The sequence below is a fragment of the Zonotrichia albicollis genome, chromosome 6 (assembly GCF_047830755.1).
Source record: "Zonotrichia albicollis isolate bZonAlb1 chromosome 6, bZonAlb1.hap1, whole genome shotgun sequence".
NCBI classification, from domain to species: domain Eukaryota; kingdom Metazoa; phylum Chordata; class Aves; order Passeriformes; family Passerellidae; genus Zonotrichia; species Zonotrichia albicollis.
This window is the reverse complement of record NC_133824.1, coordinates 43,737,103-43,764,152: the sequence shown is the minus strand read 5'-3', so window position 1 is coordinate 43,764,152 and position 27,050 is coordinate 43,737,103. Positions and strand designations below refer to the sequence as shown.

The 27,050-nt window shown below is 36.1% G+C and overlaps 1 protein-coding gene across 1 annotated transcript in view; it reads left to right on the top strand.

Annotated features, from left to right (window-relative positions):
• PDE3B (phosphodiesterase 3B) overlaps positions 1-27,050 on the top strand; it is an 82,650-nt gene that overhangs the window by 50,599 nt on the left and 5,001 nt on the right. The window contains exons 2-12 of the mRNA XM_005486662.4: positions 13,335-13,385; positions 14,028-14,273; positions 16,684-16,829; positions 19,307-19,413; positions 19,571-19,781; positions 20,335-20,408; positions 20,912-21,015; positions 21,748-21,882; positions 23,370-23,481; positions 24,211-24,324; positions 25,894-26,093. Coding sequence (XP_005486719.1) covers positions 13,335-13,385; positions 14,028-14,273; positions 16,684-16,829; positions 19,307-19,413; positions 19,571-19,781; positions 20,335-20,408; positions 20,912-21,015; positions 21,748-21,882; positions 23,370-23,481; positions 24,211-24,324; positions 25,894-26,093 — 1,500 coding nt within the window. The remainder of the gene's footprint in view (positions 1-13,334; positions 13,386-14,027; positions 14,274-16,683; positions 16,830-19,306; positions 19,414-19,570; positions 19,782-20,334; positions 20,409-20,911; positions 21,016-21,747; positions 21,883-23,369; positions 23,482-24,210; positions 24,325-25,893; positions 26,094-27,050) is intronic.

The following is a 27,050-nucleotide window of genomic DNA, read 5'->3' as shown; positions in this document are numbered from 1 at the left end:
TTTAAAGTGAATGAGTGGGTCGTGTGGAACTCTCTGGGTGAAGTAGGAGACTGCTGCTGCCCTTGGCATCATATTGGGTGGGGAGAAGGGAAGAATATTCCCAACTGCAAGAGTGGAGGAAGAATGCTCTCCCTATTTAGTCAAGAGAGGAGAATACTGAGAGGGGATCACAATAATGCATGCAAATATCTCTGAGGTGGATGTCAAGAGGATGGTGCCAGACTTTTTGTGGTGTCCAGGGACAGAACAAGGAGCAATGGCCATAAACTGAAGCACAAGAAGTTGCACCTCAAAATGAAGAACTTTTCAGTGAGGGGGGAGAGCACTGGAACAGCTGTTCCAGGGAGTTCGTGGGGTCTCCCTCTCTGGAGACATTCAAACCCACCTGAATGTGTTCCTGTGTCACTGCTCCTGTGACCCTACCTTGGCAAGGACAGGACCATCTCCAGAGGTCCCTTCCAACCTGAATAATTCTTTGAGATTTACAGAAAATCCTGGAGATCTCTATTTCAGACAGAAATGGATGGGAGGAGCAATTCTGTAAGCCTCATTAGGAAACTTCCCAAGGATATAAAGAACTTTACAGTTTCATGCAACTAGGAAGATTTCTAAGATGGGCCCATTTTTATAATTAATTTCTTTACACTAGTTGGAGATAATATCAAGCCCAGGCTTTTTATCTTTAGCAATAGTCAGTAGTGGCATTTCTTTCAGAAGTGGCTCTTTCCCTTCTGGGGTTCTCTGCCATGTTTTGTCATCCTTAGCTAGAGGATACATCTGGGCTGTGGTGAGTAGCCATGGATTGATGAGTCTGTGTGAAGGCTTTTAACATCTTTGGTTACATTTTTTTCCTGTAAAAACCAGCAGCAATTACTGCAATAATTTATTTATGTAGTGTGTGAGAAATACCTCCTTAGGCGTGTTTTAAGCCTGCTGCCAGATGGTCTAATTACATGGCCCCCATTCTAGAGCCTGTGAACAGCACAGACCAACCATTCCATGCCACTGGTAACTACAGGGCGTTGTAATAATCCCTGTTTTCCTCACGCTTGAGGGATCCCAGTCTCACAGCCTGTGCAGCTCCTCACAGTAGAAGCTGCTCCATCCCTTTTATTTCTCTCATTAGCCTGCCCTTTTTTATTTCTTCAGTACTTCTGTCTCTCTGCAGCTCGGGCTGTGGGTGTTGCTCAGATCTATGCAGTGACGTTGTTTTGTCTGTATTGTTTGATGTTCCTTTTCTAATATTTCATTTAGCATCTTTGAGAATTGGGCTGAAGCAACTGACTCCAAGATGTTTTTCTGGTTGTTATTGCTATAATAAAAACACAACTTTCTATATAAATATTTTAAAATTAATTTTTTTCTCAGCATTTACTCATTAGTGCAGAATTTCAGCAAGGTTTTATTCCTATTTAATCACTATATTAAGGCCTGTTGCTGTTTTTTCACAATCAACTCTATTTCTGAGTACACTCAGGAATTTTGTGTTGTCAATGCATGTTGGCACTTTAGACATCTATTGCTCTTTAAATTCATTTTGAGTGGGCTGATTAGGGTAGATCTCAGCTTGAATCTTTGAGGAAGTACGTATTGGGGTTTTTTTTTTATTATTTTTTGTGAACATTCCACTCTCATTCTTTCTTTATTTTTTTATGTGTTAACAAATCATTCATCCTGAGGAGAGCCATTCCTTTCTTCCCATGTAAATGAAATTTCTTCAGGATCACTAAAGGCAGGCCACATCAAAATTGCTCATTGTGTTTTGCTTGTGTTTGGTTTTTAAATCAAAGCACACTGACTGGCTGGTCCACTTTTATTGGTGTGTTGCAGTCAAAAAGTCCTGTAGATTTGTTTGGCAAGGTATTAGTGAAGAAAATCCTACTGATTTTGTCAATATTACATTTACATGGTGTAGCTATAAATTAATTTTGTAGGGTTCTGTCCCTATCTCATCCCCCCAATTTTTCTGACATTTTCCTTACATTTTTATGCATCCTTTTAAAAGATGATGGTGTAGCTGTCATTTTCTGGCCCTATGGTACAAGACATAGTTTGTGATTGATTTTAACACAATGTACAGATTTTATTCCTTTGAAGGTTCCTACAATAAAATCTTATCTTACATGAATGACTAAATACCTGAATATTTGTTTTGTCCAGACATTCTCATACTTTAATTTGTATGTGCTTTGCAAGAGTATTTGATTAAAATACATATTTTGGATGTCATAAGTAAACTCATATGTTAAAAACACTCAAATAGAGAGAAAATTTTAATTGCTTCATATCAGTTTAAATTAAATAATGAAATGCTGCAGATTATATTTTTATATGTATTAATTTGAGAGTAAAATTATAATTCCTGAATTGGAAGAAACATTTGTTTATAAATCATGAGGTGCATAGCTTTTGGTTAACAACCCCCAAGCTATATAAATATTTGCCTTTTTAATAAAGATTATGAGGTTTTGGGGACTTTTTTTTTATGGAATGGCAAATTAAAATGGTCTGATAAGTTTTGTCAACGCTTTCCTGCTTTTCTCACTGGGACAGTATTTTTCTAGTCAGATATTGCTGGGAGTCTTGGCGTCCCATTGTTTTTCTATGGTTAAAATTCTTGGTATTTTCCGCTTTTCTGCTTTACAGAAAATAAATCAAAACATATGCAAGTTCTATGAGATGCTGGTTGAGAGATGAATTTGTTGATAAGAACATAGAATTAGTCACAGATGAGCGTAAGCTTCGTTCTTTTAGGTTTGTCTTATTAGCAACTATTTTGAAAACACACTCTGAAAAAGATTTCATAGCAAACACATTAAACACTGTTAAAAAAAGGCTGAGAAACAAAAAAATTAGTGTTGTTCCCCAAGGAAAAGTTCCTTTGCATGCATTTATAAAATTTGATGGATTTATTGGGCATGCTACACTGCAACTTTACTGTAAGTAATACTTGTCCCAAATGGCAAATTATATTCTCACTGCCAATGTTGTTCTCTGTAGATGTTTATGTAACTTTCACTATTGTGATGATTTTGCTAAAATTGTCTTGCAGTTTAAAAGAAGATTCCAATGCTTTTCTGCTTGTATAGGAAAAACTGGCAAGCTGTCCTTATTATCTTGCAGGCACTGGAAGACACTTGACCCATCTTGACCTCTTTCTTTCTTATTAGTTTCTCCATCTGAGTTTTGCTACCAAAGTGAAAGGAAAAAAAGAGATTTTATTGAGTCTGGGCATTTATAAGAAGTTTATTCTTTTGGAGGGGAGTGGGAGTTTTGAGTAATGATTTTACTCATCCTATGTTATAGAAACAAAAGTTTGATTTTTTAAAAAAAAATATTTTCTTTTAGTTCAGGGGAGGTTGGATCAGGATTTCGCTCATCAAAATTGTGGGAAAACATAGAAACAAAACTAGGGAACAAGTCAGCATAAATTTTTTTCCCCTGTTTTTTTTTTGTGCTAGGCTTTGACTTGATGGTATTTAGAAACCTTTGCAATAAGAATGCTGTAGGTAACTGTAACTTGTGCTCTACTAATAGGGTAGCAAAGTAGCTTAGAGAGTAAATCAAAACAATGGAATGGAGATAGGCTTTTGGATGCAATTTTCCACTACCTGTGTGTTTAGTAGGTTGCACACTTGTGTATTTAAGTGTGTGAGAGTCCTGTGATAGTTGAAACAGCAGAATGGAACCTAATATGTGAAAAGCCAGTGAAAAAAAGAACATCTGATTTAGGAAATTATGATTGCGGAAGGCACCTCTAGTTACCACATTAGCAGAATGTGAAATCCAGTTTACACCTACATAAAGGAGATAATGTAAAGAAGTATGTGCTACTAAACCTTATTAAACCCACAGTATTTCACAATGACTTCTGGAGTTTGAGGCTGGTTGGGAATCTTTTTCCCTCTTTTAGCTGAAATCTGAGCCTTCAGTATTTTCACAGAGAACTCTTTCACCATATTAGTCAATGGTAGCCACTGCCAGAGCAGTCTGACTGCATATTTTCTTTGATGAATCGATCATGAGGCAAGGTGCAACCATGTTTGTGACCCTCCCATACTGGTGGTGGTAATTCCTGTGTTCACTTTGCACATGTAAGATAAACAAGTATCTATGCAAGATTTGCATTTTGGGCACAAAGTGGATCTCCCCAAGTCATTTTGTTTAAGTTAGTCATCGCCTGATGCTGGAACAAGTGGGAAGGCATCATTGTTGGTTTTTTTCATTTGGAACAGCATCACAGTGTTACTATGTGGGGAAAAGGAATCTGCTTTTTTTCAAATCTGCTGTCATTTGGTTCTTTTCTCAGCTGCTTTCGAAGCTGCCAACTAAAGTACTACTTACCATGAATACATTAGAGAAAAGTAAATTGGCACTTTCTGTAGAATGCAGCAATTTGCATTCCCCTCTCTTACTGAGAGCAATCTGTATTACATTCTTCAGACTTTCAATATTTTTCTCCCCCTAAGAGATATCATCTTGTATTTCCTGGCACTTCAACCAGAAACTTGTCCATTAAGATAAATTTTCTTAATACTGATTTAACTTTCACTAACGTATTTGCTCTTGTAATCAGCCTCATAATTATATTCTCATCTGGCTTTAAATTATTGCTTTTAAGTCTTTAGCTTCATCAGCTGAGGATGGAGTCAGTTCAGGCCCACTGTATAACTTCCAACCAAAGCACTGCAGCAATATTTGCTTTCCTTTATGACATAATATCTTCTTTGGCATCTTGACCAGCTTCTTTCAGCTTACTTCTCTAACTCCAGTCCTTCTAATATTTCTTTTTGGGTCATCCTCAAGTCATTGAAAGAAAACAACAGTCATTTGAGTCAAGCCTGTACCCTGTGGCAATTTTGCAGAAAAAAACCCTCCTAAGATGGCAATTAACAGAATGGAGTGAAAAGTGCCGGTGTTCAGTGATTTAGAGGTTTGTTCTGCTGAAGGTGTTGTGTCCCTGAAGTAGCCTGAGGGATATGAAAATGCAGCCTCGTAGTCTGAAAAAATTTGTCTTCTGCCTGAAGTCAGCTGGAGAACATCTTGGAGCTTTTGCAAAAACAAATTGTTCAGTGGGTGAGCTGCATGAAAGTGCTGCTGGTTGTTTGCTTCCTCACTGTGCAACGGATCCACAGTGAAAGGGAACTTTGCAAAATGTGCATTTAATTTCTGAAATGCTTTTGTGCGTGATGTAGGAACATTATGTTAGGTCTGAGAAAGACAAAGGTGAAAAATCCACTGACTTCTGTAATATTAATGAAATAAATGTTCTAACATACGGATTCTTGGGCTTTGTTGCTGTTTTCTTAAGAATATCCTTAGCTAATGACAAGATACTGAACTAGATGATAATTTGGTCTAATTCATTTGATGCTAACCATTCTCAGATTTGTGGTAATTTTTCACTAAATGAGTTATACAGTTTAATTTTATGCTTCTTGTTTTAGAGAGGGAGTGGGGAGAGAGGAAAATATAAGTAATTTTATACATAAGTGTGAGATTTTACAGAGAAAATTTGTGAGAAAACTCTGAGTGAAAAATTCAGTATCCCCCCTTTTCAGCTGAATTCTGCAAAACCCACTTGTGTTCCTATGGAATAGTTTCTCTTTGCTGTTAAGAAAAAAAATAAAAAAATTCAAACCTGTATTTCAGGGTAATAGGTGGAAAAACGTCAATTGATTGAAAAATGTAAGTTGTAAGAAGGAGAAATTGGTTCATTTCTTAGTGTTTCTAGTTACTGCATTAAGCATACATCAGCATGCAGTAAAATATTCCAGCATAAGATTTTTGCACATCCTTCTATTGAAGGAAGATAAAATGTGATGTTATTCCCTCTGTCTGTTCCAACATGATGCATTAACAGTGTGTCAACACAGCAGTAAAGGCTTTTACTGTGTATAATTGTAAAATAATGCCAATAGGTAAATGGGAAAAGGATGTTTGGGGAGCAATTTCTAGATCTTGCTTTCTGCAAAATAAACATCACTTTAAAAAAATAAAGGGCTTTGGGTTTTGGATGACAGTAAAAGTGGTGCAGAATGCCAGAACACCAAAGCAACTGCACCGGAGCAGAGCAGTAATCCACCTAGCACTATTGCTTTCCTTTGATGGTGATTAGAACCACATGCTCCAAAGGAAAATGCTTATAATGGGCAATTAAAGGATCTGCACATAGCAGGCTTCCCCCCCCCGCCCCCCGCCCTCCCTCCCCCAGTTGTCATAAATTACTGGTTGGCCTTTACTCTGACGTGCAAGTCTGACAAAACCTAGAAGGAACAGGAAATGATCTAAGTGTGGTTTTAGACAGTTTTTTTTTCATTACCTACATAATAAGAAAAAACCCCTCAACTTTCTACCTTTTAGAACCTTTTTGAAACATTTAAAGATGTTAAAAAATATATCTAAAAAAAGATCAGATCAAAAAAAAACAGGCAATAAGAACTGAGAACTTTGTACAGCAGACAACGTAGACGCTGTCCTGCTGATACTCCTGGGTACAAAAGCAGAAGTAGCATGTCTTTTTAAAAAAAACCAAATGAAACAAACATGTAAAAAAAGAAACAAAACCTCAGCCAAACAAAAAAAAATCTGCTTGCAGGGAGTAGTATTAGCTGTAAGAATGAGCTTGCTCAAGGCTTCTTTGAAGCTTTAGCATACACTGGAGCATTTTTGCTCTGTTTTTGTATCTGTGCTGAGGGCAAAGCTACTGAAAATAGTAACTAAGCTTGTGAAAACTTTAAAGTGACTTATTAAAGCTTACTTAGGTGCAGCTCTTGTCAAAGATTTGTATTTGCAAGGGAGATCAGGATACTTGGAGTCTGCTGGAAACATTGTGGTGGCAAGACACCTGCATGATCCAGTGCTGTTCTTACGTGCCCAGCCAAATATATTGAAGGTACTACTTAGTGTACAGACGAGTGTTAATTAAGTCAATTAAGAAGAAGTGAATCTCTTTTCACTGAAGGAAGATTTTAGGCCTCTTAAAAAAGCAAAAGTAATGTCTTTCATAAAAGAGTGCAGCAGAGTCAACAACTGAGTCGTTGGACAGGGGATGTGACTGTTTCCGTCAGGATATGTGTCCAAACCTCAGAACCATGAAAGCACACACAGCTTCTGTTCAAAGATTGTGGCTATCTGCAGAATTCACAACCCATTGGCCATTTTACACCCTTGGATAAATAAATTGTGTATAGAGTCAGGAAGTGATAAGTATTAGGGTTCCAAAAATACCGTAGGTTTTTTCCCCCTCTTCCGTTTATTTTCATGGGAAGGTTTAGGGAGTGGAGAAATACCATGATGATTCTAAATGCCCAGGGTATGGTACTGAGGGCTGCATTTTGTCTTGATCACAGCAAGTGGCTGCTGTTTTGGCCTGCAGGATTTCACAACAGAACGTTGTCTGTTTTATCTAAATAATGCTGCCTCTTCTTTGAGACTCATTCTTTGGTTGCATCACCTTTAGTTCGTACTGTATAAAATTTAACTACTTATTAACATACTTTTTTTCAACATCTACCTTTTCTACAGAGAGGGAAAAGACCTCTAATAATAAATAAGACCCCTAAGGCTTCAGGATTGTAAAATGCTCTGGGGTTTTTTGCATTATTAAATTACATGGATAAAAAACGGTAATTGATTGTAAGCTGCTACAAAAGACTAATCTGGAAATAAAAGCAATGGATCAATCTTGTTTGAGAGGCAGTCATGAAAAGAAATGGGTATGTAACACAATCTTTTTCATATTTTGCAATAAGTTTATTTCTTATCTAGTTGTAGAATTTGGCTTTTGAATGAGGTGATTTTTTGCAGAGTTGATTTCTGAATCAAGTTGCTGTGGTGTTGGTTTCATTGTTTAGTTAATTCTATGCTTGGTTGCTATGGAAATACTTATTTACGGAGCTAATGCCTAATGGTGTCAAACAGATGCTACTGGCAACTAGGAATCCTTTATATTTGATCAATGAAAGACTCAGTCAGAAGTAGAAACTCAATTTTGTGCTCGTTTTTCTCCGTTATAATTTTGGAGCGTGGAATGGAACGGATGTTCTCAAATAGGACAAGTTTTCTTTTTGTTATGGACATTAAAGTACACATTGAATCTCTTAAAAAGTATCATCAGTGAAATGAAATCCTGTTTTAGGTTTAGGGAATTGTATAGCAGTGATACAAATTTTAACATTGTGTGTGGGTTTAGTGTGCGCGTTTCAGCTTGGGAAAAGGAGAATATCGTTGGTTTTATTCAGCTTTTAAAAATTATTTTTAGATTTCTAAAGCTCCAAAATTTTTTTTTGTAGCTGTGTATTTTTAATCTCTGCATAAGCATTAATATTGTTCTTACTATAACGTGTCACAAGCAAGTAATTCTAGAGTAACTAAGCTGATGTGATTTTGTATTTTATAAGTTAAATTATTAAGAAAACATTATTGCACAGTTGTCTAGTCGAATATATTTTAAGATTACTTTTTTTTTAAAAAAGGTTTAAAAATGCTTAGCGTACTTTTATCGTAATTTCAGTCGTTTATAGCTTGACAAAAGTAAAATCCATACTCTTTTACCATGCTTAAGCCTTTGGAAGTTGAAAATGCTCCTCAAACAGATCTTTAGACAAATGGAGTTGTGGTATTTGTATAAAGATGATGTAAAAAGCCTCCACCCGCCATGGCATCAACTCTTTTGAAAGGCACATCTATTCCTGGCCCTGGAACCACTGGGTGCACTGCCACAGGAAAGATAACCTTTCCTATGGAACAGGAATTAAAAACCCAACAAACCCCCTGAAGCCCTGCTGGTTTGCCTTGATTGTCTTCTCCCATTTCTCATCTGTTTTTAGTTTGCTTAGACTATAAACTTCTCAGAGGAGCACTTACTGCCTTTTATTTTGTGAAAAGCAGCTTTGCCTTGCTGCTGCTGTTGCAGCTCGAAGCTGGTTTAGGGAAGGCCTCTGTCACCATTACCTTGTTATTTTTTTAACATGCTTCTTATATTGCTAATGATGTGTGCTTTGCCACAGTGCTGTCCTTAAGCTTTGGTGATGTTTAGGTTGATATCCTTGTGTTCAAGTAGCATGGGATCTCTTCTGAAGTACATGGAAATATTGTTTTTATGGTTTGAGAAAACAGGCCTGGTGCCTACTGTCTTTTTTTTTTTTTTTTTTTTTTTTACTCCATATATCCTCTAAGTGACAAGTATTTAAAGTCTCCCAAGATCTGACTGAACACCCATAGTACAGAATACAGTGTTCATTGCTCAGAACAGCAACTTTGGGGAGAATTTGTTGAGCTTTAACAACTTTTTTAACCTTTAAAAACTTGTTTCCAGAGATGCAAATTAATTCTCTTGAGGCTCTTAGGGTGTTTTGAGTGACAAGTTTCAGTTTGACCCATGCTGGCTGATGATGGCCAAACAGGGAAAAGTCACTTGTACTTAAAGGAGTTGTCTAAGCTGGCTTGTCTTCTTTTAGCCACATTGAAATATATTTCAGAGACTAAATAGATTCAATTATTATAGTTGAAAGTAATACAGACCCTGACTGTTACAGAACAAGGTGTGGTGCATGTGTGGGTTTTTGTTTTGTTTTGTTTTGTTTTTTTTTTTCCTGTTTGAAGCTATTTTCTATTGAAGCTGTCCTTCAAACCCCTGACCAGCTTGTCAGGCAATTATACAAAACCAGGAAAGAGTGTTCATGGCTCTCTGGATTAACTGGGAAGACTCTGGGCTTGGAATGAGAACTTCTCTTCCAATCTGACTGGGCATGTCCTATACACATTTCTGGTGGGAATGGCTGTAGATTTGCTGCCTTTCAGAGGTTCTTTTGCAGTATCAGAGCCCACTGAATTTGGATTTTCAGAGGGGCTCCAATGTGATTGCTGTGATGTTGCCACTGATCATGGATGCTCAAAACCGAAGTGTGTGAGTTACTGAGCAGAGGTCTAAGTTGCAGCTTGGAACTTTTATGACTCAAGTCCATCCTAGATAAGGTGTTTCTTGATGGAGGAGGTGAGGGAAGAACGTTATGTGCAATGGATTACAAAATCTTAGTATTACAGAGTACAGATCTTTCTGCAACAAGTCTCATGGTTGCAAAATCAGAAATTGCTGAGGCTCTGCCTAAGACCTATTTTAAGGTCTCTGGGTCTGTTCACAGTAGGTCAAAATAAAGGGTGTCTTTTCACTCCTGTTGTCAGATTAGTGTGACTCTGGGAATACTTTAACTTTTGTTGATGCACAGTAATGAAATAAAACTTAGAATGCCAAGCTCTCAAGAAAAAATAATGCCAGAAATGCTGCTTGTTTTGTATTCCAGATTTAACTTGCAATGCAAGGAGTTAGGCTACTTAAAGTCTGGTAGGTAGTGAGAGAAACAATAAAGTTTTCTTAGGAGAAAATTTTTCTTCAAACGGAGAAAAAGAATTTATCAGCTGTCACCATTTAAAATCGTCACCCTCCTTGACTTTCAAACCCTGGCAATTCTGCAGAAGGTGTGTTATGGAATATCGTGCTGTGTTCTGCTTCTTTCTCCAGAAATTGTTGTTGTGGGGGAGGCTTTCTGGGTTTTGAGTGCCATCTTGTGGTGCCTTCTAAGCACCTAAGGAAAGGTGTCCCCCCTTTCACTACTACTAACCTGCGAGGATTTGCTTAGTGCAGAGATGTACGAAGTCGGATTTATCATGGAAAAATATTCCTTGTTTATAGAGATCTGCATTTTTTCCTAGTCGTGCTTAGCAGCAGAGATTCCTACTTTGTACCTCAACTTCTCATCGGTCCATTTTAATAACTTTGATGTGTAGAGTGTGGAATGACCCCTGAAAATGTGACAGGCTGTGGTAGCTGCTGGCTGTGTTAATATACTGCCTTGTCTTCTCTCAGGAGATATGGCTTCTAGTTAACGGTGATATATAATGAATTAAAGAAAAATCTGATAGAAAAGTATATGTAAACTGCAGTTGTATTAATTTCAAAACTGTTCTAGTTTTTTTGCTGTAAAATTGGTAGCAGTGAAGAAGTTTAAATCTTCTGGTTTAAATGACAACAGAAAATTTTCAGTGATGAATCCAAGCTGTGAAATTTTTCATTTACATAAAACTGCATAAAGTTATGCCCTGTCATTTCAAGTATCAATTATTTGCATTGAAAGTAGATTGGAAGATTTTTCTGCCTTGTGTTTACTGGGTGAGCATGGGTCATTAGAACCTATTTATATACTATAGCAGGGCTTATACAAAAAGGAAGGTTTTGAACCTTTTTAGTCACAAAGATTGACCCCCAAAACCATAGCTTATGTGAACATGTGTATGAGTACATGTTGTTTAAAGGATGAATAGAAGAGTTGTAGTCAATGATTTGGTTCAGAAACATTCTGGAGTAAGCAAGACGTTTATTGGTTTGGTATTTTGTTTGTTAGTTAAGGTTTTTTTATTATTATTGTGAGCTCATTTGTAGCAGACAAAATCAGCTAACATACCACATATTCAAAAGAAAAATAAAATACTCTGAGAGGAAAACCTCTTTTGTGTCCCCTAATGGAGGCTGCACGATTACGAGCGAGCTGACGCAACTCTGTGGCCCATTAGTATCAAAGGTTACTAATACAACTAACAAAACCCATGTGGACAGCTGATCTCTGCTGCTGATTGAGGCAAAAGTTAATGAAGCAGATTAATGCAGTCTCTGTGTGCGGGGACAGAATGAAACCAAAAGATTTACTGATGTTCAATACAGTAAGGAAACGTTAGTCTAGAAAGAGATGCTTCGCAATGAAGAAAATTTAATGAAACCACACAAACAAACAAACAAATGAAAAGAAACAACCCAGTCTGGCAAGATGTTGCTGAAACCAAATGCATCATGGCAAAATGGGTATGGCCACAGAATGTTGGTCATTCTCTTCTGTTTGTCAGTGACAAACAGTTAAAAAAAAAAAAAAAAAGATATGGTAGCTAGATTACTCACTTTAAAAATCCCCCAAAACTCTCAAATACCAAAATTCTTAATTCTTGATTTTGATCTGCTTGCTTTACCCAGTATTACCCAGTATGATTTTCTGATAGAGCACAACTTACTCCCAGTTCAAGCACATGCTTCGTGGTTGATCTCTTCAGTTTTCCTAGCGAGCAGATGTCATAACTATTAACTTTAAACACAGTTTAGTGGCATCTCTGTGATGACAGCTGAGGAGAAAAAGTGCCTTTGAGTGCCTCCCTTGCCCGGGCACTGCTGACACGTCCCCACCTGTGTTTCTTTTTTGACACTTTCTGCACCTTCCTCTGGACAAGCACCAGACTGGAACGTTGTGTTTTCTCCATGGAAATGCTATTAGTGCCAGAGGAACAAAAACATACCTAGTTCTCACCTGTAAAAATAAGCAGAAGAGCTTTCAGGATTGCAAAATATTAACTACCAAGTGGGGTATTGGCATGTTATTTGTGCTCTGTAGCAATGTAAAAGAGTGAAAAGCTATGTTTAATTTGTGAATACTCGTTTTGCAAATGGTTTTGCAAATGGATTAATTTATCAAAGAGTAATTAGAATCTGTCGAGAAGTCATGAAGACTGAAAGCTTTTGAAACAGAACAGACATCTGAATTTCATTTCTTGTATGTTGTTTTCATTTTTTGTCAGTATAAAAGACAAATTAAGTGAGTGCTGTTGACGTACTTGAAGCTGATAGCATCTTCAGATTGTGTTGCTGACGTTCTTTTGTGGGTTTGGTGGGTTTAGTGAGGTTATTCAGAACACGGGGCTTTGTAGCAATGTTGAAGCAAAGCCTAACAAAACCTCCTGCAAGAAAATCTTTTTAAAAAGACCAATTTTTAACCTCTTTGGAGAGATTTTTGCCCCCTTTAAAAGTACATGATTTAATGTAATGCTTTCTTCATTGTATTTACAAAAAATGCTTCTGTTTGAATGGTTCTGAAAGAAAAAATATTTTAGAGTTTTTAGCCTAGATTTGGTTTTTTATGTTGAAGTGAATAGGAGCAGGAAAGCAGCATCACCATCAAAATTAATGTGTATGTTGAATGATTTATGAGCAATCCAAAAATATTGAAATAAGGCCATATTATTCTGTCATCACAATGTCTCTGTTGCATGCAATTTCTTTAAACTCTTCTTTAGGGCTCTTGCTGGAGAGCATTAACTGAGAATATGGCCCTAATTACATATGAAACAACAAAGGGAGAGACATTTCCTTTTGCATCTCATAATCAAAATTTATGCCACTGCTGTTTTTCAACATTAACACATCACCTTTTATTAATTGTCTTTACCTGTTAATTACCATTTACAAATTACCTTTTTATTAATCTTTTGTTTTCTCCTTTTTTTTATCTTTACAGATGATACTTTGGGATTGGGATTTGAAGCAATGGTACAAGCCCTATTACCAGGTCAGTATATTATGAATTTACTTGTCTTTTTTTTTTTTTTTTTTGTGTGAAATGTGATTGAGTACAGATTTCAAAACTGTTCAAACTGTCAAATTTCAGTTCTTTTGTTGATGCTGTATTTACCTATTTTTTCCCTCTGTCTCTTATATTGTAGTAAGCTCTTCTTGTTCCTGTTCAGAGAATTATGCAAAATTAAAATGAATCACTTTTGTTTGGATAAATTTTTTATAACTTCTTCCAGTAGAATCAGGGTTAATAAAAATTATGAGGTTGTGGAAATTGTACCTCTGTAAGGGGCTCTAACAGTTTGACTGCCCAAATTTGTTGATATTGTTGGAAGATAAGGAATAGCAAGTTTAATTCTGAGACGAAGTAATGAAAGTAGAGATTTAAAAATTGCCAACAGATTTCAAATAGAGAAAAGGAAGCTGAGAGATAATCTTGAATTGTGGATTGCTTTTTATTGCGTAGACACTGCTGTCTGAATGTCTATATATATTTTCTTAAAAATCAATGCAACACAATTTCTTTTAAAAAAAATTTTATTTTTGCTAAATTTGCAACGCACAAGATACTTGAAACAAAGACTAGCATGAAGTGTTTTGGCATGCTGATAGTTTTCAGCATTTCCGTGTGTTGCAGAGCGCTGGCAGTGGGAGTGGAGCGGATCTCTCGGTGCTGAACGAGGCTCGGAACCTGCTGACGGAGCTCCTGAGTGACCCATGCCTGCCCCCACACGTGATCTCCTCCCTCCGGAGCATTAACAGCCTCATCGGTGCTGTCTCAGGAGCCTGCAGGCCAAAGGCCAGCCCATTCACTCCCTTCCCGGGCTTCTTCCCCTGTCCTGAAATAGAGGATCCTGCTGAAAAAGACCGGAAGCTGCTCAAGGTTTAACAGCTTTTATTTGCATTTGCGCGTGTGTTACAATAAAAAAAAAAAAAATAGATAAAGGCAAATTCGTCTAGAAGGAATGCTCCTGTATGCACAGTAGGTTCTCTAGAGGGTACCTGTGGACAATGTTTAAGGTCAAAAGGGAGCAGCTGTGAAAACACATTGAATGAAGTGGAGATAAGTGCTAAAATGCAAATTCAAGTGGTTGATGGGTAGACAGTGCAAGCACTGGTCTGCACCCTGACCACAACATTCCTCAAAATAATAGCATATATAAACGGAAGGTGTTAGAGTCTCATGATATGGGACAAGCAGGGCTGTTCTTGATTCTTCTGCATTCTTTATCTAACCATTACTGTCAATGTGGTTTTTTGATTGACCTTTTTTCCCCAAGAAATTTGCTCTTGTGGGCAGCAAACCAGCCATCACCCAAAAGCAAATCAGCTATGTAAGAGGAGAAGTATCCCTTCTTTTTCTTCAGCAAATCACTTTATGAGACCAGTGTAAAATCTACTGTCACTTTCCATTACCCTGGGTTAATAAGTGAATGCAAGAGTGCAGTTACTATATGAAATGCTAAAGAAAAAAATTATGATATAGGAATTCAGCTGCAGAGCACCAGAGCTAATATTTCTAGCCCAGTATTGACAGCTTGAAGCGATTTGTTGTGGAGGCTGCTCTGGGACATGCCCTGTAGTTGTTTACATTTCCAGGAAGTGGGCAACGTGGCCCAAACTGATCATCCGGTTGGTTTAGTGTTTTGGAGCCTGAATCAGCCTGTGAAATGTGTGTTGGGAACCATATTTCTGGGGGGAAAAACTCAGTATCTATAGATTACTCTGTTGAATATCCTGAAGAACCACTGAAGTATGAAATTCCTTGGAATATCACAATGGATACCTGCAGAAATCAGTTGGGCAGGGATCGCAGTCATTCAGCATGTTTTTCTTTGTGGATGTCTTTAAAAGCTGCTAAGGATTGGCATACCTTTTGATTTTTAAAATTTCCTTATAGCTAGTCAAAACAGTGTGAAATGAAAAATAATAATTTCTGGAGACCAGTTATAAAGAATATGTGAGGTTGAAATATTATGGTTTTTCACAGCTGCTCTCTTTTTTTCCTTCCTAAAAAGTAACTTTTTCCTCAAGTTCTGGAGATTTCCTGTATAGAAAGTTTTCTAGTGCTTGCCACAGTCATTCAATAATTCTTTGGCTTTGGTGTGTTTAAGAGTAAGCTCAAATATTGGGCTATGTGTGTTACTGCAAGAGAAAGATTCCTTTTGCTTTTAAAAAACAGATATATGAGGAAAAAAATCCAGGTTAAAACGCAGCAAAGAAAATACCATGAAAGTATTTCTTCAATATGGATGATTTTGGAAGGTTCCCACTCTCTCTTTCCTTGACTTGGAATATAAAAGATCTCTCCATAGTTTTTTGCTGTGGATCATCTTTATTTCTCTTCCCTGAGTGGCTTCCAAAGTGTGTTCAGTTGTAATTTTCAAGTTGATTAGGGGGTCATCAAGTTGATTAGAGGGTTGAAGTACCTCTCCTACAGTGACTTTTCAGCCTGGAGAAGAGAAGGCTTTGGGGTGACCTTATTGTGGTCTTCCAGCACCTGAAGGGAGCCTGTAGGAAGGATGGAGAGGGAATTTGCACAAGCATGTAGTGACAGGAGGGGGGGAATGGCTTCAAACTGAAAGAGGGCAGGGTTAGATGGGGTATTAGGCCAGGTTGGATGGGGCTGTGAGCAGTCTGGTCTAGGGAAAGGCGTCCTGTCCATGGCATGGTGGGGTGGAACTTCAGGATCTTTAATGTCCCTTCCAACACAGACCATTCCATGATTCAGTGTTGAGCTGCCTGCTCTCCTGTATAGGAAAGGAATTAAAAACAGGGAAAAGAATGTAAATGGGCTTCAGACCTTGGGCTAGTCATAACTGCTTATCTAATGCTGACCCTTCCCTGTGGGTTTCTTGGAAGTGTGAACTGCCCAGTATTCAGAAAAAAAAAATTAGATATGAGACAAAAAACATTGCAAGGCTACTCTGCAACAGAAAGTTTCTACTTCCATCAGGACTGTCCCTAGAACTGTCCCCAGATCTCCCAGTGTATGACAGTAGAATGCTTTCCAGATGGGTGGGTTTCTGCTGTTATTAACAGTCATGATTTTAACAGATTTCACAGTCAAGGCAAGTAGAAGTTGTCTAGGCAAACCCCTGAGTGTGCACATCTCTTACCTCCTGGCCTTGGGAGACCCCCACCTGGAGTAAGAGACCATACCTGTGGTAAGGTACCAAATCAGCTGTTTGGCTATAAAAATGAGCAGTAAATAGCCCTTACAAACCATAAATAAAATTTTAACATCTGCTTTTACTTGCATGGATTTTAACCATGGTCAAATTACTCAACAGGGATTAAGTAGCAGGAGCAGCCTGCCAACCCCACAGCTGAGACGATCCTCAGGAGTTTCTGGCTTGTCATCTATGGAATCAACATCATCCAGATGGGAAAGGAGTAGCATTAGCAAGAGATCCCATCAGGAATATAACACACCAAGGTAAGCACTGAACAGCATTTTAAGGGCAATAATAGTGCTGGAACTTGGCAGCAGAAGTACTGGATGTAAAGTCCTGTGAATTAAGGCTCCAAATTCTGCCAGCATAAACTGGAAAAGTTAATGATGTACTATGCCGTGTAACTCAGGTTGATCTTAAGTGGAAATCAGGTTGTTCTGAGGTTAAATAGTGTGCTCTGTCATAGTAAGTAGAACTTGATATAAACTTGAGTAGGAAATGAAAAAAAAGTCCAGCATACATGATTGCAAAACAAACTAGTCTCTAATCTTGTCTTGACTGCCTCCTTCTTTTTGTTTAATATATGTATCACTTGCCAAATTCCATACACCCATGCATAATTAAAAAGGTGAGACAATTTTCTTGTGGTTGATATCTGCTGTTGTGGGCATTATAATGTTTATTATTTCTCCAGTCATCAAGCAAGTTTCAAGATAAATTAATGTAGTAATCTCTTTTCTACTTGTTAGTAAATATGGTGCAAATAGAGGTTTTATTTCCAGAATCAAGATAACATTCTGAATTAGGATTAAGATGAATGGGATTTTTTTCCTTTTTGTATAAAGTTGTATATTAGTGAAAATTCACACATTTAATTTTATTTAAATGTATAAATGAGTGCATCTTTATTTCTCAAATCTGTAAAAATGTGTGTGGTTTTGCTTCTCTTGTTGATTTTGGTTTTTTTGTTTGGGTTTTAGTTTGGTTATTTGAGTGTTTCACTTGATTTGGTTTTTTGTTTGTATTTTTTCTTTAAATGGTTCTACACAGGTCATAAGGAAAGTATAACATGCATTTTTAGAAAAGAAAATATGAGTTATGCTGATAACTGGTAATTATTAGTAGTAGATGGGAATTTACATACACATGTCCAAGAATTTACTTATCAGCATTATATTTAATATTAAATTAAATTATTAATTATTATATTATTATAATTTAATTATTATTAATTAAATATTACTTGAATAATTTGTCCCTTTCAGTGTTTTTTCTCCCTTGAATAAAAGATGATCTTTAAGTTTTTACATTGTTAAACTTAATTGTGGTTTGTGTATGAATTACAATTGAAGATTCTAATGCAAGCAGTAGTAGTCATTAAAAGATTATATTTTCATGCTGACCTGGTTGCTGGTGTCCAGATAGATGAACCTCCCCACTGAAAATAACCAGGGACCAGAGAAATTGCTTTAACCTTAGCAACCATGGGATTTCAATTTGAGACTCAGCGCTCCTGCTGCAATCTCAGTGTACATTTTCAGAGGGCTTCCTCACTTTCCTTACTATTCAAAAGCAGCTCTTGGGAACTTCTGTTTTATTAATATGCAGATTTTTTGACTTGGTTTCTCATTCAAACACAAACTCAAAATGTAAAGTTCTTCCTCGTGTTGAGGTGAAGCTTCTCATGTTTTAGTTTATGGCTTTTGCTCCTTCTCCTCTTTCTGGGCACCACTGAAAAGACTCTGGCACCATCCTCTTAGCCCTCCTTTGAGATATTTATATACATTGATGAGATCCCCTCTCAGCCTTCTCTCTACTAACCAGGCCCAGCTCCTGCAGCCTCTCCTTAGATGGGAGATGCTTCAGATCCCTCATCATCTTATGGCCTCCACTGGACCCTTTCCTGTAGTTGGAGATACACAGGAATAAATCCATGTTTATTCTTGAACTCATTTTTCATATTCATGTATTTAAACTAGTGTTGGGAGATCAAGAATTAATTCTGTATTGGACCTTTTGGTAAATACTATATTCCCCTCCTGAAGAAAAATAGTTTTAAATTAACTATTTTCACTTTGAAGTGAACACTATAGTTATTTTTAATTGCATACTACATTTTTGTTCCCTAAAGGAAATATGATTTTAAACCACGGAGTGAAATTTTGTTTCTGGAACAGCAGATGGCAGGATTGAGCAATCGAGTTTAAGGACTTGGCCAGGGAAGCAAAACACTGATGTCAAAACCAGCTTCAGTTTTAAGTTTATAATAAATAAAACACCTAATTGAGTGTGCAAAATTTGTGGCTGTGTAAGGTTTTAATTATTCTAAAACCACAGAATTAATTATTAATTATTTAGTAATTTTAATTATGTATTTCCAAAGTGATCAATCTTCAAATCTGTTAGGAAACATCCTGCTTCAAATATTCAAGGAAAGGAGCGTGTTAGAAACTAAAACCTGTCACACATAATCTGAGTATATTTACTGCATCGCTTTAGGATGTGTTAAGTTTTTTGATGTTTTCAATTAGTACTCAGCAGTTTTTATTTCATGAAATTGACATGTATTTTCTAGCTGGTTTTGAATTTGACAGCTTTGTACTTTTTTTCTTGTACTTTTTTTCTTGTACTTTTCACTGTCACAGGGCAGTGTAGCTATTTTAAAAGCATTTTATTTGATAAAAGTGGAAGACAAACTAAGAAACAATGAAAAAAAAAATCCTCACTGTTTTCTTTTCAGCCAAGGATCTCACTCAAATGGGTCTTTTGGTGCAAACTTGCTGACAATACCAAAGCAAAGATCATCCTCTGTGACCTTGGCTCATCACATGGCTCCCAGACGAGCAGGTAGGATCATGCCATTTGTACAGTAACAGGATGGCACATCACATGTAAACACAGCACTAAAATAACTGCAGCACGTCCCTCGCTGTTGAAATCCTCCCTTTGTAAACAGCAATGACTTTATTGTCATCTGGACCCTGTGTCATGTTTGTTTTGGAAGGTGCTTCTCCCGGCCTGAGTCCCGTGGGCTCACCAAGCCATGGATCTGTCTCCAGCGGGGCTTTCAGCAACTGGTCACCTGTGGAGTTCCCTGACACTGCTGATTTCCTCACCAAACCAAGCATTAATATACACAAGCCTCCAGGACACCCACCTAGCTCGCCAGATTTGCAGCAGCCAGTTAAAACACCTGTAGGTTATATGTGTAGCAGGTACTGTAAATTCTGTTATAATTTCAGTCGCTTCATGTGGGTTGAAAAGAATGTGATTAAAATAAAAACAAAAACAAAAAATCAAGACCTGTGCCTCTACTAGGACAGAAAATGTTCATAAATTTCATAATAATCTGTAACTGTGTTATCCAGAGGAGAATAAAGAATGATGAGTGTATGTTGCTGCTTTGACATGGCCCATCCTCCTCAGCAGCTGTTATTGTAAGAGGAGCAATGTTCTGTGGAATTTTAGAAAAGGAGGGTTTCTTACTTGGGAATTGGATTCTATGTTTCTAAATACTTTCTTAGTTATAAGCTCTACTTTAATAATTCAGGGGTCTAAGTCTGGGGGAGGTGATGGTTGATTATTATCTAAGGACAGACTAAATCTATGTGTGCCAAATTTAGGAGAAAATACTCTGGTCAGTTGTTGAAGAAACCTTTACAAGCCTTTTTAAAAAAAGTAATCTGCAGATATTTTTCAGTAGAAGACAGCAGTAGCAAAAGAAGGAAGTTACTGAATGTTGTAAATATTTTTCATGTATTCTGTAAGCTGTGGACGTCAGATACTCAAGCCTGTTCCAATACCAGAACCAGACTTTGCAGAATACAGAGAGAGAAAATCAGGTGAGGTTTCAAAATAGACAAGTACTTAATATAACTTAGTGCTTTTTTCTTCCCCCAAGCCAGTTAAATTAAAATTTCAGTATTTCTGTATAATTTTTCCTATATTTTAACCTATGTATGCATTTTACATAGTTTTGTGTTTTAGAATAATCAAAATAAGATGAAATATTGCCTGCTTCCTAGTAAGAATTTTAAAACAGGCTTCCACTAATACCTTTATAGTTCTGTATTCCATGTATCAAACAAGTGCTTTACTAACTAAGCTAAACTAATCACTTTTTTTTTAATAAAAGCTATGCTTATAGCTTTTCATTATCTTCACATAGGTTTTGTCTAATAAATATTATCCTCAATGACTTTTTTTTGCGTATTTCTTAAACAAAATAGTTTAGAAACAAGCTGTTACTTATATTTGTGTCAAATGATCAGTTAAAAAATTATTAGACAGTAGTAATTTACAAATCAGTTACTGATATCGTATTTCTCTGTGTGTTTTCTTTAAGGTGAAATTGCAAGTGCTAATGTCTCCAAAGAATCTTTCCACCATACAGAGAAGAGGAAAGATGAAAAGAAGGAAATGATCGATCAAACACAAAATACACTGCTTGTAAGCATGTAATTGCCAAAAAACCCCCCTGCAATAACTTTTCTCAATTCACTATTTCTTTATCATTTCTAACTTGCTGTGAAGAGGCCTTTATGTTGCTAAAATAGTAATTTCTAAAGGGTTATGGTGCGTGGTTGGAATTAAAATTTTCGTTTAACAATTGTTTGTCTTGCATAAATGTCACTAGCAAATGACAGGAAAGCTTGTGGTTGTATTGATTTTGTTGATCAATATTGATTTGTGTAGATTTAATGTTGAGAGGGTATGCTCAAACACTGGCTAATATTTTCTTTTGGAACTTCATGAGAGATGCAGCTGTGGCAGTGAGACACAGAAATGAATGTCCAATACAGTGCTATTAACATTTTGGCTTTATACTTCAGGTGTTTTTAAAACTTGTCCAATTAACCTATTCTTAAAGCTCAGTAAATCTTTGGTTTTAGCCTATGTGTATTTTTGCTTTTTTTATTAACTCATCTAAAAAAAAATAAGAAGGAAAATTTAGCACTATCTCAGACAGCCCCAGAATCTGCTGCCCAAAACAGGGAAACTCAAGCTTTTAAGTGTGCTATTTGTGATATTGATTTATGATTTTCTCATAGCCATAGTTGCAGCTCCATTCAATAAATTCACTAATGATTTATCATTTTCAAGGCTTTTTTTGCCAGCACAACTGATAAATTAATTTTCATTGTTATTTTAGAGATGATAAAGTATCTTAATCTCATACAGGTGGAACAGAGTTCTACATTAGAAACAATGTTATTAGACCATGATTCACTGATGGAGAAGATGAGCAATTGGAATTTCCAAGTTTTTGACCTTGTAAAAGAAATGGGAGATCAGTCTGGAAGGATCCTCAGCCAGGTTTGTTGTCCTTTATTATATGAGGGAGGGTAGGTAAAGCTGTCCTTTATTTAAACCATGAAGAAATTTTGCAGTCAACATTCCTGTGAATACTTGAAATTGAATTTATGTGGCTGTCTTCAAAAGCAGAAATATGACTTCGCATGTACTCCATGTCATTGTAAACCAAAAAAATGGTTTATCTATAGAGAACATGCTCCAGTTTTTCTGAATTTCGTTCTCAATGTAAATAGACTCACACTGATGAGGTTTTGCCATAATTTCCAGTGCAGAATTATCTCCTGCTTTCAGAATTACTACTCTGCTTGGCAACCATTACTTTTTTCTCCATTTCAGTAAAATATTTCTGCCCCACCTGTTGGGGAAGAGAAGTGATCTTTTAGGCAGCCTTTTACCTCTTGATCCTACAAACAGCGGATTTGTTTTTCCATTCTGCCTTTTGCATGTAGTATCTCTTTTAGCTCTTTCTGATTTATTTCCATGCATTTCCATGTTTGCTGAAGCCAATCCTGCTGGCAGGTGCAAGAATAGGATCCTGTTTGCTCTTCCCCAGCTTGTCCCATTCATCAAGGTCATCTGGAAGCTTCTGCCTCTTTCTTTAGAATGGATTTAGCAATCATGGAGCTTCTGATCTGACCGCTAAACAGTTTTATTTCCAGTACCTTAGTTTTCCACCCTGGAGTGATGTCCCCTAATTTTGCAGCTTCTGTTCCTCTGAGCACCTCCCACGCTTTAGAACTTCTTGTTCCTCTCCTGTGTCTAGGAAAAAAGGTTATAAAAATGAGTAGCAGTGACTTGTTTTAAATTTTTTTTAAATATTTGCAGCTGTGGGTGATGGGGGGATTAGGCATTGAAGTACACTGAGTTCTACATGTAAATAATAATATATGGTCTATATAAATATATACAAGTTCTGAGTACCTTTTTGAAATACTTCTTCGTTTACCAGCTAGTTTTATTAAAAACCCTCAAGAGAAATCATAATAAATTCAAGAAATAGCATCACTTTGCCGAAGTCTCAAAACAACTTGGAGGACTGGTGTTGTTTGTTTCTCTTTGTTTTGTTTTATTATTAATGACTTTGCTGTTTTAATTAAATAATTTGAAGTTCTGAATAATAAGTCTGAATGTAAATTTCTTCTTTTTATGTCATTAATGGGATAAAGCATGGCTTATTTAGCCTTATAAAAAACTTTTGGAGTATATTATTACAAATGAGTTGTGCATAGAATTATCAGTAATGACATAAAAGCTTTTATTATTCATTATTGAGGGGATCATAAAAATCCACATTTTTCTGCTAAAAATATATTAAATATATCTCTATGACAATAGTATCCCAATAATTCTTTAGTAGAATTTCAGTGATGTCCATGCCTGTTGGCAAGTACAATTTTAAAAACAAGAATATTTTTAAAGTTGAAAAAGGAGAATGTGCATCAGTATTTAAATATTTCAGATTTAAATTAATTTAAATCTTTGTTTAGGTTACTTATACCTTGTTTCAAGACACTGGCTTGTTTGAAATTTTCAAGATCCCCACTCAAGAATTTATGAATTACTTCTGTGCGCTGGAGAATGGCTACCGGGATATTCCCTGTAAGTGCTCCCTGGTGTCACATGGAATTTTGTTGTCAGTGGCTTTCCTTTGGTGTGGGAATTTGTATTTCTGGGCAGCTTAGTGTGTGTGTTTAGTAAATGCATTTGAAAGAGCTTAGAATGGGTCTAGAGAATTGCAGGACAAAGTGGGTGGACTCTGAAAGTGAATTTGTTAATTTGGAGTTTGAAGATAATCTTAGGTAATTTGAAATAGTGGTGGAATCAAACACACTGAAGTCAATGGGAGAATAGTTGCTGATTTAACAGAAATTTGGGTGAGGTCCTTAACAAAATAAGGAGAAAATGGAGAATTTTGATGGTAGTTATTCACCTGGCTGTGCAAGGCAGCCAAATTTATTGGAAAACAAAACAAAAAACCACACTTCCCCACTCCACAGATGTTTGCCCAGCTCGGGTGCTTGTAGGTATCAGATTGCAGGCCACGCTTGTTTCTCACCATGATTGATTTAAAAGGCCATTTAATCCCTTCCTGAGGCCCAGGTAGGATGAAGTGTACATAGACACTGTTTGTTTATCTAACTGCCTTCTTAAAAATGTTCAGTGATACATACATCTACCACTAACATTTTAAATTCTATTTTTCCTTTTAGATTTAATCAAAATCTCACTTCTAGTACATTTCGTACGTTTCTTTTTTTGTTGTTTTTATTATTCCATGTGGTGCCATTTCAGGTAACAATTTCTGAATTGTATCTTGCTGATTTTCAGATCACAATCGTATCCATGCCACGGATGTTCTCCATGCAGTGTGGTATCTGACAACACGGCCCATTCCTGGATTCCAGCAAATCCGTAGTGAGCACATAATGGAGAGTGAAATAGGTGTGTATTCACACAGGCTGATTTTGTTTTGCTGAAGAATGTTAAAATGAAACTACAGCAGATAAACCAAATTAGTCTGGAAGAAAATATAGAATTATTCTTATGACTCACTTTTTTTTTTTTTGGTACTTTAATATAATGCAGTAGAAAAAAATCACAAAGCACACCCCACTCAGAAATATCATGGAATTGACTTTTAGAAAAATTAGTAGATGAGTAATGGTTAGTTTGGTAGCCAAGAAAACTGGTTCACTTAATAAATTTTCTATGCTGAATGAAACCTCTGTATTCTGCCATAGTCAGGGTATTTTTAGCATTTGAAATACATTAGGCTAATATTTCTTAACTTTATTGGAAAGTTAAATAGACCAAAGGAAAAATACCAAAGTATTTAACTTAATTGAAGTTCTCCTTAATGGCTTTAGGATAAAAGTTATTTTAGAATTTTCAGTTAGGTATCCCATGCAGACTTTCAAACACTGAAATGACTACCCCAACAATAACTGCATAAGAGCATCCGCAAAAAGGAAATAATACCTCCAAATTCAAATGTTGTGTGAAGTTACTTCCAGTGAAGCTTGCTTTTGTGTTGTCTGTGACTTCATAGAAGAAACTTTTAAATTTAGTATTTGTAATTTTTAATCGTATCCTATAAGTTAAGGATTTAAAAAAAGATTGGAAACATAGACTTTGATGCTAAATGGTTTGTATTTCAGATAAAATAAAATCAAGAACTCTGTTTTAAGTGTATAGTAGAAAAAAAGACACAAGTTATATGGCTTTTAAAAGGCTGGGATTTTCTCTTTATCCAATATATTGATTGTACCCTATTGCCTTTTCTTTCTCCAAGTGTTAAATGGGTTGGGACTGGTTTAACTGGAGAAAAGTGATAACAATAATTTTATTCTCCTCTACAAAAAAGAAATATTAAAATAAGAAATTATAATCTTATTGCTTGGAAACGCTTCCTGTATAAATATTTTCAGGCTTTTAGTCCTTACTTATTCTATTAAGGCAAGGGAGTTCCTCTGATATTATGCCTTGATAAAATAAGTGCTGTTTCTTTTCCTTTTTTTTAAAGTAGTGACTTTGTCCATGGGAAAGATGATAATAAAACTGTGAGTCTTATCATGCAATTATTTCTAAATTAATGGAGGTAATTCCTTTTGCAGTAGTCTCCACAGCCCCCTTCCTTGTTTTCCTGTAGGTTTGCAAGTTCAAGAAATGGGAAAATTAGAGAAATACTAAGGAAGGTGCTGATTAATTTTTTCTTGGACAAATTCAGGTTGGAAACAAGCAATAGAATGCTCTGTTAGTGCTACAAATTTGCAACTCAATGGCACTTCAAATTTTCTTCAAAATTGTTAATCTATAAAAATTATCATTAATTTTCTTTTTTAAAGTATTAGTCTGACAATTATTCAGCTTCATGACAGCAAGGATAAATGTATTGTGTTTGCAACAGTGTCTGGCTGTTTATATATATTTATAATGTACTACAAATATGAATGAAATAATGTTCTAAAAAATATTCTGGTTTTGTACTTTGAAATTTTTTTTTTTTTTTAGATGAAGCCAGTGGTATTGCCCCAGTTCAAGTCATCTACACTTCTTCAAAAAGCTGTCCTATTACTGATGACAGTTATGGCTGCCTGGCTTCCAACATTCCTGCTTTGGAATTGATGGCTTTGTATGTAGCAGCTGCCATGCACGACTATGATCATCCTGGACGTACAAATGCTTTTCTGGTGGCCACAAATGCACCTCAGGTAGGAACCTCTTCACACAGAAAATTGCTTCATTCTGTCTGAAATCAATATAAAGAATTTTTTTCTATTCTGTATGTCTAAAGTAAGTTGTTTAGGATTGAAGTATTTAAGGCCTGATTTAAGAAATGGGGAAATTAACATGTACTATACTTGTGTAATATTTTTATTTTTCTATCCTGTTAAATTCTGATGTCTTTTGTATGTACTGGTTGTGTATGCCTGCAGAAACAACTTTCAATTTGCAAAATTGAAAATAACGATATAAACCAGTGCAGGATAGAGTAAAGGATTATTTATATTATTATTTTTTCATAGAGGGCTGGCCCTAGGTCTGTTAATCAACCATGATGGCTGTTTGGATGTCTTAGTAAGTTACAGACGAGAAACTTAAGTAATAATAAAAACATCAACAATAACAGTACTTCAGAAAATGGTACAGCTTGTTAGGAGATAAAGCATTTGAAAATGAACTTTCCAATTAGTTTTCATCAACTTCTTATTACAAAGGAGTTTAGGATGTAGGCACTTATGTATTGCTGCTGAAAGCAGCATACAAGGAAGAACATCACCAAACTACATAGACATCCATCACCAAGTCACAAAAATGCAAGCATTCCTTGAAAATTTGCAAAAAGCATTGGCAAAATTAAGTTATTTTCAGGTTCTGTTTAATCTGTATTGAATTATTTTATAGGGTGTTTTTAGAAACATGGAAGCTGTGAGTAAAATCTGCTACTGTTTTTTATATTTTAGTTAGCTTGTTTGCTGTTAAAATTTGTGCGTTAGCATTAAGCATAGCCCTTTGAAAACTAGTGATAATTTGCACCATTTTCCATTATGACAGTTCTTACTTGTTTTGGAGTCCTTTTTCTAGTGGGGTTTTTCATTTGTTGTGCGTTTTTGTTTATTTCTTTGGTATTTGCTGGATTGGGGTTTTTGTCATTTTTGATTTTCCAA